The sequence below is a fragment of the Aythya marila genome, assembly GCF_965140915.1.
Source record: "Aythya marila genome assembly, chromosome: 9".
Classification (NCBI taxonomy): Eukaryota; Metazoa; Chordata; class Aves; order Anseriformes; family Anatidae; genus Aythya; species Aythya marila.
Window position 1 is genome coordinate 12368759 of NC_139050.1, and position 20276 is coordinate 12389034.

General features: G+C 42.1%; 1 protein-coding gene across 3 annotated transcripts; it reads right to left on the reverse strand.

The window, feature by feature from the left end:
* Positions 1-5778: 5778 nt before the first annotated feature.
* PLEKHB2 (pleckstrin homology domain containing B2) lies at positions 5779-17772 on the reverse strand. 3 transcript variants are annotated; one of them, XM_082766722.1, is made up of 9 exons: positions 17609-17772; positions 14914-15012; positions 14186-14338; positions 13379-13481; positions 12492-12531; positions 11140-11229; positions 9967-10075; positions 7621-7777; positions 5779-6800 (listed from the first exon to the last, which is right to left on the reverse strand). In XM_082766722.1, the coding sequence occupies exons 2-8, from the start codon at positions 14948-14950 to the stop codon at positions 7641-7643; spliced, it is 669 nt and encodes a 222-aa protein (XP_082622848.1). In that variant the 5' UTR covers positions 14951-15012; positions 17609-17772; the 3' UTR covers positions 5779-6800; positions 7621-7640. The 3 variants fall into 3 exon arrangements, with proteins under 3 accessions (XP_082622848.1, XP_082622847.1, XP_082622846.1); XM_082766721.1 differs by having other exon boundaries at positions 5779-7777; positions 14914-14961; positions 17609-17771; XM_082766720.1 differs by having other exon boundaries at positions 5779-7777; positions 17609-17769.
* Positions 17773-20276: the final 2504 nt, after the last annotated feature.

Consider the following 20276-nt stretch of genomic DNA (forward strand, 5'->3'; position numbering starts at 1 on the left):
AAGAGCTTATGACTGTCTTCGTGGAGATGTTTAAAAAGCAGAATGTAAGCAAATGAAGGGTTAATGAGTCCTGGTGTGCACTGAGTGAATACAAGCGTTTAATGGGGTGATCTGTACCTAAATTCTCTCCCTTATGGGGAACATTCCTGACAACCAGAATGGTCCCTGAGGTGCTGAACAGAGCTTCTGGAGCAAGGAGGATGTATCTGTGGTGGAGGAGCACCAGGCTAAAGTACATTTAAAAGAACTGGACAGATGCATTCATGAGTGAGCTAGTTCATGTCACTGCAAGACTACTGGCTTTGAAAGGTCACTGTGACTGGGGAATGTTTCCAAGGGCTGGAAGAAATCAAATGCCACTTCTTTCTTGCCTTTCTTGGAAGTAGGGTTTAGGGAGTACAGGCCAGTTGGCCTCACCCTGATCCCTGGGAAGATGACAGAGCAAATAGTACTGGAAACTATTTCTGAGCATGCTAATAACAGGAAGGTGATCAGGAGTAATCAGTGTGAATTTACAAAGGCGATATCATGCATAAACAACCTGATTGCCTTCTATGGTGAGATGACCGGTTTGGTAGGTGAGGGGGAAAGCAGTGGATTTTTTTTTCTTGACCTTATTAAGGCTTTTGACTTTGTCTTCTGTGATGTTTTTATAGACAAACTGATGAAGTACAAATTTAGTAAATGGGCAGGGAATTGGAGTTAAAAGCTGTCTGAACTGCTGAGCTCAGAGGGTTGTGATCAGCCTGTAAAGTCCAGCTGGAGGCTAATTGTGAGTGGAATATCCTGGGGATGATATTCCAGCCATTACTGTTTAGTGTTCTTGTTAAAACAGCTGATGAGACACAGTGCACCCTCAGCAATTCTGCAGGTGATGCCAAAGCGGGAAGAGTGGTTGATGCTGGCCTTCCTGCAGTACCCTGAAAAGGCAGTGCTTCGCTGCAGGCAGAGCGCTGTCCTTACCATAACTCAATGCTCTGCTGCTGTTCTAGGAGGCCTACCAGCAACTGAACATAAAACCTTGCATTTCCTGACTTAGGAGATCACTCATGAAGATCGAATCTTACCTCCTGAAATGACAGAGCCCAATGGACAGGCAAATGGCAAGAGCTTGCTCAATCTGTTAGTTGTACATGTACATTTATGTGGTTATATGTCACTTTTCTTAGCATCAGGTACTCACTCTGTAACTGGTATCAGTTAATGCAAAGTGTTGTTCTCCATTTCCCTTCTCAGTTTTAATGGTTGATGTAACTGCAGTTTTGTGAACTGTGGTAACATTCCAATGCAGTTGCTTCTGTATCAAGAGAAGCACTTAGCACTGTTCATGATGCAAATGAGACCAATTGTAGATGTGGACAAGTTGTTTGGTGGTATCACAAAAGGAACAAATATTAAGATAGTTCAGAAGAAAGAAACCCACAGTGTTAATAAATACTTTTTCTGTATGAATGAGGATTCTATTTCAAGTACGGAAATTGCTGCAGAAGGAACCCTACTACCTGAATTTTCATATGGGATAGGTAAAGAAAAATCCCACTATAAAGAGAAGCTGTTCAGATAGTGAGAGGCAGAAAATGGATCCAATAGTTTGCAAACTCACAATCCCTGTAAGGTGATTGCAGAGGTGGGGGATATCTGATTTTACTGAACATGCTCACCTGTGTGGTAGGTGACTCATATGAGCCCTACCAAGCTCTGGGGCTGTTTCTGCCTCTGCTTCATTCAGGATGGAGAATGAGCAACTTTACATAGATAGAAATCTGATTAATATTTGCCATACTGGAGAATTAACACTTGCCTGCCACACTCTGTACAGAGTTAGATTTGGCAGGGCACTCACTAGGTGGCTTTGGATCTAAATGAGATGATCATAAATTCAGTGTGAAACCGTTCAAATGGCTTGCCCCTCATAAACTGAAGACAACTGCTTAATTAAAGGAATATCATAGAAAAATGAGATGGAGGGAAATGGTTTTTGTTCTGCCTTGCATCAGGAGTTGATTTAACTCTAATATTACTTTTTTTTCCTGATTTTTTTTTGTGTCCTGTAAGAATCCCCACCTCCCCATTTATAGGTTATAGTTATAATCTCTCATTTATAGCTAGTAAGTGCTAGCAGCGTAGTGAAAGAAACTTTCAGTTCTGCAGAAATGGCAAGAACACGTATTTCTGGAATGCTCCACACTCATTTCACTGTGTAGCACAACTGCAACATGAGAGAGGGACAAATGAAGGTGCTTCTAGAAATATAACCTGAGTTAAGTACTCTGGTCAAATCTAGGGACCACAAATGGGACAGCAGATGCAGTGGAAGGGAAAGCAACGAGGGAAAGCCTGTTCTCTAAGCTGTACAGTAATTACAGAGCACAGCAGTACAAGGAGGTATGGAGCTGCTAAGCCTTGCATGGCAACTTTAGTTCCCTGATTTTTCCTGTGCAGAAATTTCAGTGAAGGTGGACTCTGGTGAGCAGGGTTAAGTGTGTACAAGTGTGCTTTAGCTGGTAAATACATCACATGGAACTGGTGACTGATAAAATAACAAGCAAGCACAGCAATATCTGGAGAAGAGCAACATGAGCTCCTCTGTTAACTGACTGGCTGAAACAGCAGTTCTGTTGTCGTTCCTCCCCCAGCTTAGTGGCTACAAAAACACTGCCTCTCAAACACAAAATGTGCATGAAGGGTAGTGCTTCACAAAATGTGTTATGGTCCTTCTGACAAATGAGTTTAATTCCTGGCAAATTGTCCTGGTTTCAGTTAATTTTGCTCCTAGTAGCTGGTAGGGTGCTATGTTTTGGATTAGGATGAGAAGAGTGCTGATAACACGCTGATGTTTAATTGTTGCAGAGCAGTGCTTACACCAAGCCAAGGACTTCTTAGCTTCTTGCTCTTTCCTGCCAGCAGGCAGGCTGGGGGTGCAGCAGGATCTGGGAGGGGACAGACCCAGGACAGCTGACCCAAACTGGCCAAAGAGGTATTCCACACCATATGGGGCCATGCTAAACAATATATAGGGGTGGCTAGCTGGGGTTAGGGGGCCGGCTGCTTGGGTTAGGCTGGGCATTGGTCAGTGAGTGGTGAGCAATTGCATTGTGCACCATTTGTTTGTACACATTACTAGTAGTAGTACTATTATCACTATTATTATTATTTTCCTGTCTTCATAAACTGTCTCCATCTCAACCCACAAGCTTAATTTTCTTGTTTCTCTCCCCCATCCCAGAGAGGGAGGGGGGAGGGTGAGTGAATGGCTGTGTGGTGCTGAGCTGCTGGCTGGGTTAAACCATAACACAAATGTAAGATAGTCTGCCTTTAGGTAGTGGAGTTGGTTGTGGTTGTTCATTGTATTTGTGCAAACTTCTTGATTGTGCCCAACCCTACTGAAGCAATTTATAAACAGGAAACACCAATAGAGCAACCAGTAGCATTTTGCTCAGAGCAACATCTGTGCTCCAAGCTGCTTATTTCAACAAAACTGAACAAATCTGTTGATTTGATAACACTGCGGCAAATAGTAAATCTTGATCAGCATTGCATAGACCCAAGATTAAGCATTTCTGAGTTAAAGACTTCATTAAAGAAAAAATAGGCCTTAATTATCTTGATATAGTGGTGTTAGTGCAGTTACTTTGCAGATTTCACAGACATGACATCATCTTTATTAAATGGTAACTGACAACTGAGGTATGCCAGCCTGAGCTCTTAGCTTCAACAGCCAGGGTTTTCCCAGTCTGCACTCCCACTTTGCTGACCCTTGTAACAGCTTAGGAAAGACTGAAGGTGCACAGAATTAATCATGGCACTGTTTACAATGAAAATATCCTGTAAGCAGACTGTGTTTGAAAAAAACATGGTAATTGACAGACTGCCTAACTAGTAACTATTAAAAAAAAAAAAGCATAAATACAAAAGAGTTGTACTTAAATACGAATTTTATTGCTAAGAATAATTTTACTATTAATTATTGAGAATGTGTGCATATGAAAAGCAGCATTTATGATAGTGCAAGAACATGAAGGATTTAGGAGAAGGGGAAAAAAATTGCTAAATGCTACTCTTCAGGATATATCTATCAAAGCCATATCATGAGGAGGAAAAGACACAAATGCATTTGAGGAAGAGTTAGGAATTTTTTCCTTTGCTCTATTTGGTTAGCTGGTTCCATCACCTACTGAATCTTCACTGAAGAACAAAGTGAAACCCATGTTGTGTGACATTTAGGGTAGCTCTGTCTAGACACAGCTCAGAATGTTTTTCAGCACCAGAAAAATGCCAGGAATCAGTGCAGTTGCTCTGTGCATAAACACTGCCCACCAACCTCCTCCCTAGTTCATAAGCCTGTACCCTCCCTCTGAAAGAGGGAGTCCTCCTTAGTCCCCCACCTGTAACTAGGAGAAGCTAATAGCTGTTTTCAGATGTAAGACTTTGGGAGGGACACCTGGTTCACCTTTTTTTTTTTTTTTTTAAAGATGTTTGGGCTTACCAAAGGGCTAAGCATTTTCACCCCTTTTTCAAGAAGAGATCCAGGTCCAGGATTTTTTAGTATGCAAAAAAGCTAGTCACATCTACCTGCATAGACTCAAGACCTCTGTAAGCCCTATCATTTAATTCTGGATAGGCCATAACTGCTGTGGAACAGGTTTTTTTCATCCTTCAGTGGCTGTGGAGTTCCCACAGTTTTAAGAAGTATGGGGATCCAGCAAGGAAAGTCTGTGCCTGGGTGCTGTGCAGTTATAACTGGAATCACTGCATCATGAAGAGCATCATTTAGAAACAAGTTTAGGACTACAATTTTCATCAGTTTTGAAAATGATCTTGCCAAACCCACTATCAGTGTAAGCAGCACCAATAACTCTGTCTCTTTCCATTACTATGGTATCAACTATCTGCAGAAGTTGATGTGGCAGTACCTCCAAGACCTGAAATGCATTCTGGCCCTGCTCCTTCAGTTCATGCCTGCATCTACGAAGTATTTCTTATATCATAGCACAGTTTCATACATTTGTTTTCTGACTTCTAAATGCCTGTGCTACTAGGATAGAAAAGGAGCTCACTATTTTGTATAAAGCACCCTCTTGTTACCAAGACTGCATTGGAATTTTCACCTTCAATTTGCAAAACTTTTCCCCTTGAAATGCACTATTTGGTAAGGTGGTATCCTTAATGCTTCAGTTTGAACTTTTAAAATAGTTCATTCCTTGCTTTGATTTTAAACCTAAGCAAAGCCCAAGAATATTCTGTGATCAACAGAATCTTTCGTATGTACTTCACTTGAAGAAATTGATGACCCAGATACAGCTACTTCCTGAAAACACAAGGCATGTTTCCCTGCTATGATCAACAGCTCTTGGTATTAAGAAATAAAAAGGAAAAAACATCTGAGCTGATTCACTTTGTGCTATTCTTTCATGATCCTTATGAAATTCAAAGGAAATTGGAATGATGTTCAGTTGTTTCCACCCCCCCCCCCAAGCTAAATATCACACAAGGAGGAACAAGAGATGGAGGCGTTCTGCATAGTCAATTATATATGAAAACACAAACTAAACAGCAGTGTAGACCTATATTCAGTTATCTCAAGGCTTAAGAAGGTTAGAAATGTTTGTTTGTGTAGGTTTCAGGCAGTCACCATCCTTCTGAGCTCAGTGCTGCCAGGCCTCCACGAGAAGTTCAGTAGTGTACTCTATCTCCTTTTGGTTTGGGTTATTAGTAGGAAACTTCTACTTTAGTCCTCTCTTGAACCTCCAACAAGTAAAGCCCTCTTACTACACATCATTGGCAGAACATATGCAGCTTTTATTAATCTTTGAAGGGACATGCATGGACATTGATATATGGCTCCAAGCCAAAGCTTCTTGAAAGTTCACAATCCCTGGATTAGGCCCGCTCTTAGTAATGCAACCAAGACAACATACGTTTTTCTTCTGATGATTTCAGTTAATTGGTGTTGGTCCTAAGAGTCAGGAAAACTTAGCGTTTCCCTTGCCTGTTATCCAAACTTGTCTAAGACCTCCATTGCTTAAATACATAGGATACAGCCAAAACAGCGTTAGCACGAAATGAAAAATGTCAGAGCTTCACCTCTATTCATACAGATGCAAATTCTCATCTACTTTCATCTTTTCTGACATACCTGAAACCCTCTGAACTTTGAAATAAATTTACTTCTGAATGAAAGCATAAAAAGAAGAAAGCCTTAACATTACAACAGTATGATTACAGGAAGCTGAAAGTGAAAGTATAAAAATAAGTCCTCTTACTATACAGAATTCAACTTGGGCACCCTGCCTCTTTTTACTTCATTCAGAAAGGTGCATTTCTTCTCAGCTTTCCTTCCTCTGCCAAGCACAGCTCAGCATGGATTAGAGCAGGATAATGAAACACACTACAACACACAATGGTTGCACTCTGGGTTTCAGTTCATAGCACAGCAGCCTGCAGGAGCACATTGTGTATGGAACCAGCTGCAAAACCATAAACAGACACGTAGGTTCCTTGGAGTGTTTTCCTTAAGTCATGGAAGCAAAGAAGAAACCTGTTATAGGTGAGAGGTACTGTGCATAGAACAAACCCAGTCTCAGCTGTGCTCAAACCTAGTTGCAAATCATGAACCTGGTTCAGGAAGCCTTGGAGGCTGAGGAGAAGCAGATGCTATCCCAGTTGTGGCACAGCAGCTGATACCAAAGTGCCTGTCTGCACTTGTGCTGTTTGTGTCTCTTCTCTCTTGACTATTACTGCATGCAGAGGGAAAAATGGCAGGGCTGACAAGGCAAGGGTTGTTCAAGTTAGCTCTCCTCCTGCAGAGACAGCAATGTCATCATGAGCAGAGAGATCAGGCAATGGCTTCTTCCTCAGTGTGGTGGTTACAGCATCTGATGAGACTGACTGCTACAGACAAGGAGAACAACTTGCAAAACTAGAGATCCATTGCTTCAATTTGAACAGAGGGGAGTGATTCAGGATAAAGAGTGAGCTGGAACACCACATACTGGCCTTCCTTGCCACTGGTCATTCATATTTCTGGGAGAATAAAAACGGAGGACTGCCACTGCTTCTTAGCAGTTTGCTTTATATGTTTTCAGACAACTTTGCCTAGATGGTGTCAAAGAGAAGTATAGGACTCCATTTAAGAAAACACACTACCATCTGCAGGCAAGTTTAAAAGCAGAAAGTCCTTAAGCATGGCAGATTGCCTAATGCCAAGGACTTGGAGCTGAGCTGTATGCTTGTGTGGGGAATGTTCAGAAACCAGTAATGTGTATATATATGCTGGTTCAGGGCTCCTATAAGCCTTCTATTTGGCCCGGATTTTAGACCCCCCCCCAAAAATATCCTTCTACAATGTTTATGTTAAGTCTGTTCATTAAGCTACTGACTGCTAGTGTGTTACATTGGTGCTCATATTGATCCTTATCACTACAGATCCTGCCACACCAGAACAGAGTTCAATACGTCTTCTCTAACTGCTTAACTAAATAGTGCCTTTAAACTCCCCTTTGGACAGTTAAGAATCAGTTATTAAGATGCTGCTACTGAAAAATAACTATTGCATTTTAAAAGTTGAACAGTAAACAACATTGCCAATAGATTATTGCACACAAAGGTTTTTGGAACTACAAAGATTAGGAATAGGTAGTCTAGAAGACCCAGAATAATGATCCCAGAGCCATTCCAGTCGCTGCTCCAGCAAGCATGCTGAGTGCAAGGTCTCCATCGCTGTCACGGTACCGCTCTCGAATAATGACATGGTTTGCAGGGGGTTGGCCATAAGGTCCTAGGTAATAAGAGATTGTTAGGAGGAAGGCAAAAGAAATGTAGATCATAATGTCATGCATTGGGATTTCAAAATGTGACCGTTGCTTTACCCTGTTCCTTCTGTTGAACGCTATGATGATGTCAGCTACAAAGGTAGAATACATCTCTGCTTTGGATTCAGCCTCCGTAATTAAAAAAAAAAAAATAAAAATAAAAAATTACAGAAGCCTAGCAGCACTCCTAGCCTCATAAGAAGTCAAATCTTACAGAGAAGTTCATAACAAAAGTAAAATTGAACATTGTCCTGCATTTATTTTAGTTAAGCCTATGAATTACTTGTATCATTCCATCAAACAGATGGTGGGTTTCTTATGCTGGGAATAGATCTAAAAATTGATTCAATCTTGGAGTTAAGGCAAATAGTAAAGTTTCAAAAAAAATTTAGCTTTTAAGCCAGTTGTTTGCCAATAAAAAAAAAAAAAGAATTATTTACTCTATAATTGCTCCTTAATGCTTCAATTCAGCCTTCTACAGTCTTCTACAGTGGTCCCTTGTATGGTGATGGCTGCCACATCTTTCATGAAGATTGGCCCAGTAGTAAGGGGTTAACCTAAGACTCAAGAAAATACCCATTGACCCCTGCTCTGCAACAAAGTTGTTTAAATTCTGCCTGCCATAAGTTTTATGACTTAGCTCCTATCTGCAAAGCAAATGTAACAGTATTGCTTTCTTTTTCAGACATTTCAGGAAGATTCAGTATTTTCAAAGATACTGTAGTGGTTTTTGAAACATACTGCAGTAATCTAACTCCAATGGTAAAGCCTCTCACTGACTCAACAATGCATGGCTAAGCACTCAAACTGGAGCTGATAGCATTGGGAACCTCATGAGAAGGATTATCTCAGTTCAGAGAATGAAACAAGCAAGGAAGCTGAAGATACAGGGGTTAAGTTAGTTGATAGGACTGAACTTGACCCTGTAAGATTTAGTTGCAGTAACTCTAGTGAAGGGAAACACCAAGGCTTGGTTGCTATCCCCAAACCATAACTAGTACCTTAACACACCAACCTTTCAAACTGTTTAGGAGAGTTACTGTTTCTGGCTGTATTTTTATCAGACAGACTTCTGTGACTTGATTTCCAAGGCACGCTGGTAGTTGTTAAAAATGGTTCTTCAGACTTTCACCAAGCTGGTGCTTTTTAGTTGCTGAGAACCAACAGAACTCTCTTTCCTCTGTATGTTTGTACATGACCTCTATCTTAGCACTCCTATAACTTACAGGAGGAAAAGCTTTAAGAGCTCTTGGCTGGTACGCATCCCTTGTCACAAAAAAAAAAAAAGTGGAAAAGAATAGATTCTTGTTTGAGGAGCCAATCATAAACACTCACTTAGTAAATTACATCATCTGATTTATATTACCCATGTTACCCTAAGCCCCTGATTCTGTAGGACTGGGGTTCTCTATGCAAAGTTAATCCTAAATTAAGGTTACTTAGCTAAAACCACACCCTAAAATTGTAGTCTCTTTCTCTTTTATGGAGACTGAAAGCTACACAAACCTAAACAGTAATAGAAGACTTCGCAAGGCTGAATGTACCCTCTTACAGCAATTCCAGCATGCAGAAAAGGAACAAGCTAATACCATGCTTTGGGAGTGGATTTACCTTTGGAATATTTTCATTTAATTCTGGGGTAATAGCTAGATATCAGCATTGGTAAAAATTAAACTACAGTTAAGAGCATCAAATGAATCGCAATTTTCATCTATGCCCAGTACAGAGTACTGAGCTAATTTTCCTCTAACTCTCCTATCTTTCCTTAGAAAATGTGCTGACTGTTATAGTTAGAGTTGTGTGTGCTTTGAAAAGATTTTGTTTATTTAATATAATTTATTATTAGTAGTATAGTATTATTATTAGTAGTATAACTTAGTATAAATTACTAAAGTAATTTAAATACACTGGGGTCACATAAGATTAAATCACTTAAATTCCATTGTGCTCAATTTGCTGTGGAAGGGTGAGGGCACTCTGGTACCAGTTACAAGTTAGGTTTCTTTCTATCACTGTTGTGCAGGAGTGGCAGGTGGTAAAGGAAATTGAAAGTTACATCTGATCCCAGCCTCATGTGCCAATTACTTGGTCTTCTCTAATGTTAAGGGGATGAAGCTGCTTGGTGAATGTGGGGGATATGGTTGATACTGATTACCTTGGTATGGGTACTGGTAGGGAACAGCATAGGCTTGTCCATTGGAGGCATAGAAGACTTGAGGACCCGTAGCAGGATATGCGCCATTGTACTGACTGTAGCCATAAACCTGGTGAAATAATGTCCAAAATGTTTATTACAAGAGTATTCTTTGTCACATATCCATTGGTGTACTTTGTTCAATTCTCCCTCGTTCCTAATGCAGTTCAGTGTTCACTAAAATACCTGGTATGTACTGATCTAGACTACTCCCTGGAAAGGATTCAGAACAGCTTCCTGGAAAAAAAAAAAATAAATGCTACTAAGCAGTACTCACTTCTCACCCCTAGCTTCCTCCTCTCTGCCTGCATGCCAATAACAGCTCTCTGGAGAGCTCAGAAGTGTCAGGTAGGCAACAGCTGATCCCAAAAAATCTCCAAACAGCTTTCCCCTAGCACACAGCAAGTAAACATTGGATTCATGATTCAAGCCTTATATTTTGAAAGTAATTTTTTTTTCTGAAAAAGAAAGCCCAGTGTTAGCCCAGAGCTAATATAGCTCCCAGTACCACATCTATTTCTTAACAATGGCTGCAGCAGAGCAGCGCAACAAGAAATAATCCCCAAAACTGCACCTTTGTCAGAACAACCAGCAGTGTGTATTGGTACAGCCCCCATTCTGTTCCTTTTCCAATGCAGAACAACTGTGCATCCAGGAGCTAGAGCTGATTTATTGCTATGACATCCTGTATACAGCAAAGTCTTCATGTGGTACAAATGACAGCTCCAGTCATTAAATCCTATTTTTAAAACCCCTGATTTTATATCCTTCCAGTGCTTACACAATTTGAAAGTGTGGGCACACCGCCTTATACTAGAGGCTGCATAGCCAAGATTTTTCCAGATTAACCAAATAACTTCCCTGTCTCTAGGTAGCTTAATTTTCTAAGTTCACTGTGCATCCGTCCCTTTATGTATCTCCCAGCCACATCTGTCTGACCCCTTCCATTGGAAATCCATCTCAAATAGGAGTGACAATATTTTGCTAGTGCCTCACTCCCACCATCCATTTGTACAAACCTTAAAGCAGGATCTGACAGTGAAACACAGCACTTTGGGAGTACAGTTTGAGTGCCTAAAGGATGGCTGTTTCTGCTACTCCATTATTTTAGTGCTTCCTGACTGCAACTCTTACCTCAGGTGATGGTGTAGCATAAGCTGTATAGGGAGGAGGGGCTGAGGAGATGGCTGTCTCATCATACATCACATCAGATCCCACGTAGCCCTAAATACCACAGAAAGATAGCAGTTAACACCTTTCCCTACAGCCACACAACTAGAGTAGCAAGAGGATTAAAGCTTAATGACCCCAAGAATAACATTTAGATGTGCTGCATGTTAAGAAAGCAGAGTGCCTTATAAAGCTCTGCAATGAGAAACTACTTGGAGAGCAGACCTGCGAAATCACAAATCCTGATCAACCACAGGAAAGAGCTGAACAGTTTCTTAAATTTCTTAACCGTATGTGTGCATGCAAGCACATAGACTCACTCCCTCTTTTCATCATTTCAGTTTTAGAAGTTGTTCTAGTATTCATCCTCAGTTTACAGATAAAAAAACATCTTCATAACTAAGCTAACTGCTTCCTGGCACCCTAGAGCAATAACACCAAGTGCTGCAAGTGCAAATAAGGAAACCTGTGATAGGTGCCAGTAGGACCTGCACCTTCTAGCAGAACTTAGCCACCTGTCACTTTATGGCCATGAGGAGACTGAAAATAGATGCAGTAAGAGGGGTTTAAATCTAGGGATTTGGGTGTTTTTTTTGTTTTGTTTTTTTTTAAGGGATTTTCCTTTCAAATGCCAGCTGTAATTTTGGCCCTTTTTGAAGGCAGTCATGAGGCAAAGGTGACAGCTTACCTGAATCTTCAAGGAGCTCTCTAAAGATGATTAAGATTTGTTACAATAGCCTTGTATTCTTATCCCTAGTATCAGAAGTCTACAATGATGATCTTAGTGGCTTAGAGGCTGAAAAAGTTGTATAATCCTTCTTGGTGTATCTGCACTCCCTTCCAAGCACCTCTTGCTCTCCGCCAAGAGTCATCCCACAATGTAGTGGATCTTACATTAAAAGACCAGCTTCTTGTTTAGGTCAAAAGTGTCTCATACTTGCAGTAAGCTTCCTTTAGCAGTTGGTAGGCAACAGAGAGTAGGAGTGGAAAATGCATTTTTGCTAGTTCGCATGCAGCCTCAGTGCCTACTTTCTTTAGAGACTGATTTCCCAAACATTCACATCCATCCAGAGAAATCACTTTCTGAAATCATTCACTTTCACCCAGAACATATTTGCCTGGCTTTGGTTACAAGGTTGACATGTGCTGGTAATCCAGAAGATCATGCTTCTCCCCACCCACAAACCTTACATCATGCTCATGACCCTGTTCTTCTCTAGCAGAGAAGGATGGAACATCAAAGGCCAGCTGATGGACTACAGATATCACTGACAAGCTTCTTCTCTATCATTATGAAGTCTAGGTAGTACACTTACTGTATGTGTTCTGGCATCCTGAAGAGCAATTTTCCATGCCCTGTGGAAAAAATGTTGTTTAGTGGAACACTGATAAAAATTATGCCACTTTAAGACTATAAAAAAAATAAGGTTGGCAAATACAGGTACTGCAGGAGCAGAGTTTAAGGTGAAAGCCTAATGGTGCACTAAAATGCATGCATCAAAGTGTTACACCAAGACTGAAAAATAATTATTTCCTTTGCAAAGCTGAGATGGAGTGAGAAGGAACAAGAAAAGGATCATGTGAAGGAATGTATTTGAAGATCTTCACTACAGGCACACTCAGAATAAGGAATAGAAATTCTTCTCCTGCCTGAACAACTGCTTCTGTCCTGACTAGAGGGTGTAGGCCTAGACACTACGGCAGTTTGAACAGAAGGTACACAGACTTCACACAGATTCTCCCATGCTATATGGCTGGGAGCGTGCACAATGCGTACTTGGCAAACGCTGCTGATAGATGTTATCCAACTACACATAGCTAAGCTCAGTTGAGTTCACAATATTGGAGTGTTCTTCTTTTCAGTGACTGGGAGGTCCTTGGACCATGCAGGGTTATGTACTACTTTAAGAAAGGGAGAGGGGAAAAAAAATCTGTTCAGCGTGTTTTGCATAATGAGATGCATTTACTCCTCCTTATCCTTCAGTGTTTTCAGTGACTTGCAGTTAGTTTGCAAGAACTACACCTACATGAGTTAGGCAACTTACAGGAGAGCTATGTTTTTTTATATAACTGAAAGCCTGCTTGAAAATTTTCTTGAAACACGTCTCTGAAAGTCTGAAGGAAGGATAATATCTAAGGGGAGAGAGAAGAACAGATAAAAGGAGGAAGAGGCAGCAACACAAATACTCTTTGACCAACTTACAAGCAGTCATCTGCACTTTCTGCACAGAGGTTGACTGTCTTTCCATCACGACAAACAATCTGCAGTAAACAGTCCCTCTGCTTCCCCTCTGGAGGCTGGAAATCTGAGTCAGAAAAAAAATAATGAGTAAGGAAGTATCTGGAAGTAACCAGAATTTCATGATCTCATTTACAAGAAAGGAGATAGTTTATGCAAAACTCTGGACAAAATACATTATGGCCTGTTATAGCTGCTTTCCATGACATCAGAACAACTGACATAAAGAAATAACCTGCTCTTACTCTTTAGAATATGTTCTGAAGGTAACTAGCTCTGAAGATTGATCTTAATAAATGCAAGTGTCTTATAGCAGAACCAATCTGTACTCAGCAGTAAATGCTCTCCAACACTTGTGTCCTTCAGTGATGCAGCATCAAGTGGAGTACTAACAAATGCTAGAAGTGAACTTAGTAATGCTTGAAAAAAAAAATCTGCTGAGGTTTCCCATTTTGAGTCCTGCCTCTCCCTCCAGCCAGCACCATAATTTCACCAGTAGCACTCTATGATTAGACACAAAAGTCTACTGCAAATATCCTGTTCATATCCTGTTCCACAGTCATAGAAGGAAGTAGCAAACACTCATGGTGACATCATGCCATGGACATCTACAAGGGAATTTCATAGCTGGGGAGTTCTTGTGGTTGTTTTTTTTCTTTAACAGCAAGGCTTCTCACTTCATGGGCATGTTTACTTCTGATCAAGTGGTATTATAACTGCAGGCACTGAAGTTGGAAAGAATCTCTCAAATCCTGAAGGTTTCTTTCTTACCTCGACATTCATTCCCCACTCTGAGGTTGATGCAATGGATTCGCATGTGGATTTTATCTTCTATATCATGACGATTCTGATCATCATAGAATATTAAACGGCCATCAGACCATAGGTCAAACCAGTTCTTCTTCCAGCGCCGTAAAATAGTACCTTTAAAATAAGATAGTCACTTTTGAGGGCACATACTAGAGAGTATTTGTGTCCTAGATTTAATAAAAATAAAGATATCCTTCCCAGCTGCCCCGGTGGACAAAGGCACTCTTAGGCTCCAGGCAAAATCCTGTCCTACAACATCCCTGTATCCCTGTTTTAGAACATTACAAAATTGGTTTCCATATTTTATCTACTACTCTGTCACAACAGAGTTTATTCTAAGGGCTATAACTCGGTGCTTTAGTTCTAATTTGCTGCAAGAACAAGCAGAGGGCATGACTAATTGAAGACATGAATGTAAGGTGTCAGGTAAAGTTTCCAAGTATCCACTTATTTAACATTAATTACAGAGCAGCATCTGAAGCTGAAGGCCAATCAGATACCTCTGATGTAGTATATAGTTTCCTACTAGTATACCCAAAAGGGCACATGGATATGCTGTTATGGCAGGCCACTTAGGGGAGTGTCCTATAGTTTAAGAAAAACAAACAAACAAACCCACAGACCTAGCAACTCTTTTTAAGAAATTAGTCAGAGGGGGGAGAAGAGGAGTTAAGAGGCCCATGACTTACTTTGCCGGAACAGCCAGCCACTCTTCACAAATGCCATTGTTACTTTATCTGGCAGACAGAAGAGGAAGATGGGGGTGAGCAGTCAGTATTTCACAATATCTGAGAAAGAGGCATGTCAAGTTAGAATATCATGGTTTACTCCACTAATATTGCAGACAGAGAAGGTAGATCTCTACTGAAGATATTTATCAAGGCCTAACTAGTATTCTAGGACTCAGCAAGTGTGATTGTAGCAATCCAGTGAGACTATCAGAGGCTACTCTTAAGTTTAACTGGAAATGCACAAGTTTATGATTACAGCTGTTGCAACTTGGAGAAGAGTCAGACTGGTGACTGCTGCTTGACTCACCATCACCAGTTGCTTTCAAAGTTGTTCCCTTGACCTGCACTCCCTTTACTCTGCAGTGTCAAGTGACCAAACTCACCTCCTCCATCCTTTTCTCCCTCCCTTTTTCTGAACTTCTCTTCCTTTTTTTTTTTCTCATTTGCTGACTGGAAGTCTCACCAAAACAAAAGCTGACACTGTTTAAACAGGAAGGAGAAAGCTGATTTTATGACGTATGTCCTACCAGAAGAGGCATGGCTGAAAGTGGGGGAGAAAGGAGGAAGGAAAGAGAGTTTTGTTATCTTTTCATAAATATAATGTTTGTAAGCATCTGCTTATTTTCTGATAGACGTATATATGCAATCTATTGCGTATTACTTGTACTGTGTCCGTTTCACAGTTGCCCTTACTGGGCAAATATTGTAGCATACAACTAAAGATTATAGCTATCAGGACTTCATACTGAAAGAACGCCACATCCAGCACAGGCTTGGGTCTGACAAGTAAGAACCATGTGCAGCTAAAGTTTAAACTCCAAGACAAACTTTAGAAGGCTTTTTTATTTGCTTGCTGGGAAAACAAATATTTAGCTGACAGCCCAAGGAAAGGGAGCATGAAACTCCTATCCTATTTTAATCCTGGTCACCAACCAGGTCCTGCTTTGAGATACAAGCATCCTGTTGTCACTGGGCTACAGAGGGAGGGGAGACCTCATCATGGTCTACAGCTTCCTCACAAGCGGGAGTGGAGGGGCAGGTGCCAATCTATTCCCTTTAGTGACCAGCGATAGCACCCAAGGGAATGGTGTTAAGCTGTGATAGGGGAGGTTCAGGCTGGACATCAGGAAGAGGTTCCTCACTGAAAGGGCGGTCATGGACTGGAACAGGCTCCCTAGGGACACAGTCACAGCACTGAGCCTGTCAAAGTTCAAGAAGCGTTTGGACTGTGCTCTCAGTCATATGGTCTGAATTTTTGGGTAGACCTGTGTGGAGCCAGGAGTTGGACTCGGTGATCCTGGTGGGTCCCTTCCAACTAGCGATAACACTACTAAAACACCATAGAATCATAGGAAAGAGCCAATGAAGAACTTGCATGACCTCCTGTTCTGCTGCAAGCATGAGAGTAGGCCATTGAGTGTTTGTAGCTGCCTGTAAACCTAGTCTGTTACACAACAGCATAATTAGATTTAACTTAGACACATGAAGGGGAAGAAATGGAGAAAAAAAACCCTCTCTGTGGACAGATCAAGTTTTGCCTGTGATTACTGGATGCCTCACAATCAAAGTCTCACAGTACAGAATGTCTCGCAGCCAGCTGGGGACACAACAGCAAGTGGCTTCAGCAGCTGTACAGCACTTGCATGCCATCTCAGAGGCAAGAACGACGTTCTCCCAACACAGAGCTTAAAACTCCTGCTCTGGATAGCGAGCAATGAATCACACAGAACAATCTGTCAGCACTAATGTAGGAGGTGTAAAAACAATTAGATATTCTTCTCTGGTCCTTTTTTAAGCACAAGCACTCACTTAAGCCCAACACAGCATTCACGTTCGACCCACATTATGTTTAAAAGTATTTCCAGAGCCAGAAGACCACCTGGCAAGATCAGCTGCAACTGTGCCGTGTTTGCTTGTTAAGCTAGCTCAGCGCAGAAAGTGGTACTGAAATACTGCTAAATCAGTTCCTTTTGTCACAAACCTCGGCAGAAGTTCCTTGGTGACTGAAATCGAAAAGCAGGAACGCCCTAAGCTGAACACAAGGGTAAACACGGGGAAGGCGTGGGGCTGTTTGTTCTCTCCCGGCACATCACGTGGAGCATCCCACAGCTCGCTTCGGCCAACTTCTTATTCTCAAACCCGGGCAGCTGATGGCAAAAGTGAACTCCAGAACAAACCGAGCGCTCCCTGCGACTTGTGGCTGCCGGAGCGCTTTGGATTAACGCCATCGAGGTAGCAGCAGGCCTGGGTGCCCGCAGACGGAGGTGTTCGGCCACACAACCCTCAGGGCACAGACAGGCACCGGGCAGCACCCACAGCCGCTCCCTGCCTCGCCGTTACCGCTCCCAAAGCAGCCGAGCGCCTACAGCAAGCCCCAGGCCCGGCAGAGCGGTCAGAAGCCGCCTTACAGCTCCCGGCTTTAAAGCAAAGCGCCTTTCCCACTTCTGGAACTTTCCGGCACCGCTCGGGCCGGTTTCTCCCGGTTTCTCCCTGCCGAGAGCCGCGCATCTCGGCCGCGAACCCCTTCACCCCTCAGCGCCGCCCGCCTCGGCCCGCTCCCCGCGGGGCAGCAGCGCCCCGAGCCGCCCGCCGGGGGCTGCGGGACCCCCCCCACACCCCCAGCAGCCGCCCCGAGCGGCCCCCGCCGCCTCACCTCCCGCTGCCGCCGCCACCGCCGCTCCCGGCCGGCCCTGCCTGACGTCAGCCCGCCGCGCTGCGCCGCCCCGGCACCGCCAGGCCCCGGCCCGGCCCCGCAGCCATCACCGGCAGAGCCCGGGCCTGGCCGCTGGGTGCCGGGCGCCTCAGCGTGTGCGCAGCGCGGCCGTGCTCGCTCGAAACGCTCTTCGTGGGCTGAAGGAGCACGCACAGTGTCACTAACTAGTTAATTCCACAACTGGGATTTGCGTTTCTAACCCCAAACATTCCAAATTGTTACATTTTAAAAATAATTAATATAAAAAGTAATGTAAACGGCTAGGGAGCCAGGTGTAATATTTCTTCTGGATGATGGAGCTTCCTTTCAGAACTTCCCCCAGACTCATCCTGCTAAGACACAAGGGAATGTGGCTCCTATCATTGCCCCAAGTAGGAGGAAGATAAAGAAGATAAAACCCACATCATTAGTAGGTTGGTTTCAGCCAAAAGACTGAATGATACAGAAGTAATGTTTGTCATAGATAAAATTTCACTTGGTCTGTCAACAACCTGCTAGAGTTCCTCCCTCCCATCTATGTTCTCTTCTGGAACACAACAGCAATTCTAACACGGAATCACACAGAAGGGCTGTGACAGTAATAGCAGTTTGTGGCTGCCAGCTATCCCATTCTTTGATGTGTCTTTGAAGTACCATAAAAGCAGTAAAGGCAGAACAGGAGGGATAAAGGTGACTTGCGGAAAACAGACTCCACAATCAGTAAGATTGTACAGTAGCTATGTTTATTCAGCGCTGGGCAGCACAGGGGGTAGTCCCGCCAAAGTCATATGCACCTGACACAGCAACCTGCCTTGGTTATATGCAGTAACGAGTTACATATGCATGAAGTTTCACAATATGCCTATACATATTCATAACCTGTCCCTGCTTTGTATTAAAATTAGTTCCAAGGAGTTGTTTCCATAAACTCCTCCCATCTGCACTTATGCAGTGTCTCCTGGTGGTGGTCTTTGGGGGTCGTGGGGTTGAAGGTTGATGACTCTTCCTCGTCACCACTAGTTGACCTCTTTCTTGTCTTTGCGCAGACTCAGTTGCTCTTTGGCTCTTGTCCATCCGCAGGACCAGTTTCTGCCAGTTTCTTAGGATAGGCTCACACTCTTATTAGGAGACTGACCTTGGTAAGGGGCCCAAAGCTTCTTGCTTTAGTTAATTTGCACAACGCACCATAGTTAGCAAAGACACTAAGCAGCATCCTAGTTTAATGCTGTCAGTGCTCTGTCTCTACTTGATAAGATTCTCCTAACTCCCTCTCTCAAAGGGAGATCTTCTACCTATAAATAGAACTGCAGGTTTCAGAACAAATGAGTAAATAAGAGTTGTGTGGAGTAAATTCTGCAGCAAATTCATTTTTGTTCATGTAGGAGGCTTTTCTCTCAGGCTAAAACCATTTGCCTTTAGTTGATGAAAAAGTATTTCTTTAGACTGGGGGAGTGAGCAGCTTTCTTCCAGAAAGAAAAACACTCCTCTTGAGTTTTTGGGAGCATCAAAAGATCCTATCATTGGAGTACAGTCGCCATGGGACAGCTTCCTTTTTGGTATGTGTTCAGTGTTGTCTGTCCAGGTTTGTCTAAAACTTTGGTTAGATTAGTTTTAAATTTATTTTTAAATTCATTGAGAAACTATCATGGTGGTTCCAGAATGAATTACCTCTACAGCCACAGAAGAACGTCAGGAGTTTGTACAGCAGCTGTTTGGAGCCATGTCCTGTGCTGTGTTGACCTTGGAAGCCCAATTAGGGCTATGAACACAGATGCAGGAACCACCAGATTTTCAGTTTGCCAGAAACTTTAGCATATATTGGAAACCCATACAAATATATGTCAGTCTTATCATCCCAGTAAAACCTGAAGTGTTTTGAATTAAATGTGTAGGGTTCTGCATTTGCAGATAAAACTTTCATCAGGGCATTTCTAACTAGCTGTGCTGCAGAGCCGAGGGTCTGAGTCTTTGTACCTAGAGCAAAAGAACTGGAAGATTTAGCTGAATGTTTTGTCTGAATGTGAACAGACAAAAAAGTGTGTCTGCCACTGAGGCATGGAAGTAAAAACTTTGTTGAAATTTTAAGCCTATTCATAATAATCAAAGTTTCAGAGTTACCAAAGCCCTTTTTTCCTAATGCAGTTATTGTCCTGAGTCCAAGAAACCAAGGCTGAAGTTCAGTTTGCCAGCTGTAGTTACAACATACCAGTTAAAATTCGATTGGAAAATTAAATTGCTATATGCCTAAGAAATTGCTGTTCTGAAAAATGTACTTGTAAAAATTGAGCTGTATGGTAGCCTTTGGCATAATGGTCGTCTCTCTGATGTGCATTAAATTTTGAGTGCTACCAACGTAGTTGTTTAAATCTCCACAGTTATTTGAGGGTCTTCACAGATTCTTTATATGCTGCTGAAATTTAAATCTCAGATTTCCTACCTCTGTTCGTAAAATGTATTGTAACTCTAAACCAGGCAGAACACACATTTTCATTAAAGTAAAACAAATTATTTTAAATAAAATACATGCCAGCATTATTAAGTTCTATAATTAATGCAGTTAATGCTACTACAACCAGTAAAGTGCTCAACCAGATTAAAAAAAATAATAATAATTAAGAACCAGCATTGC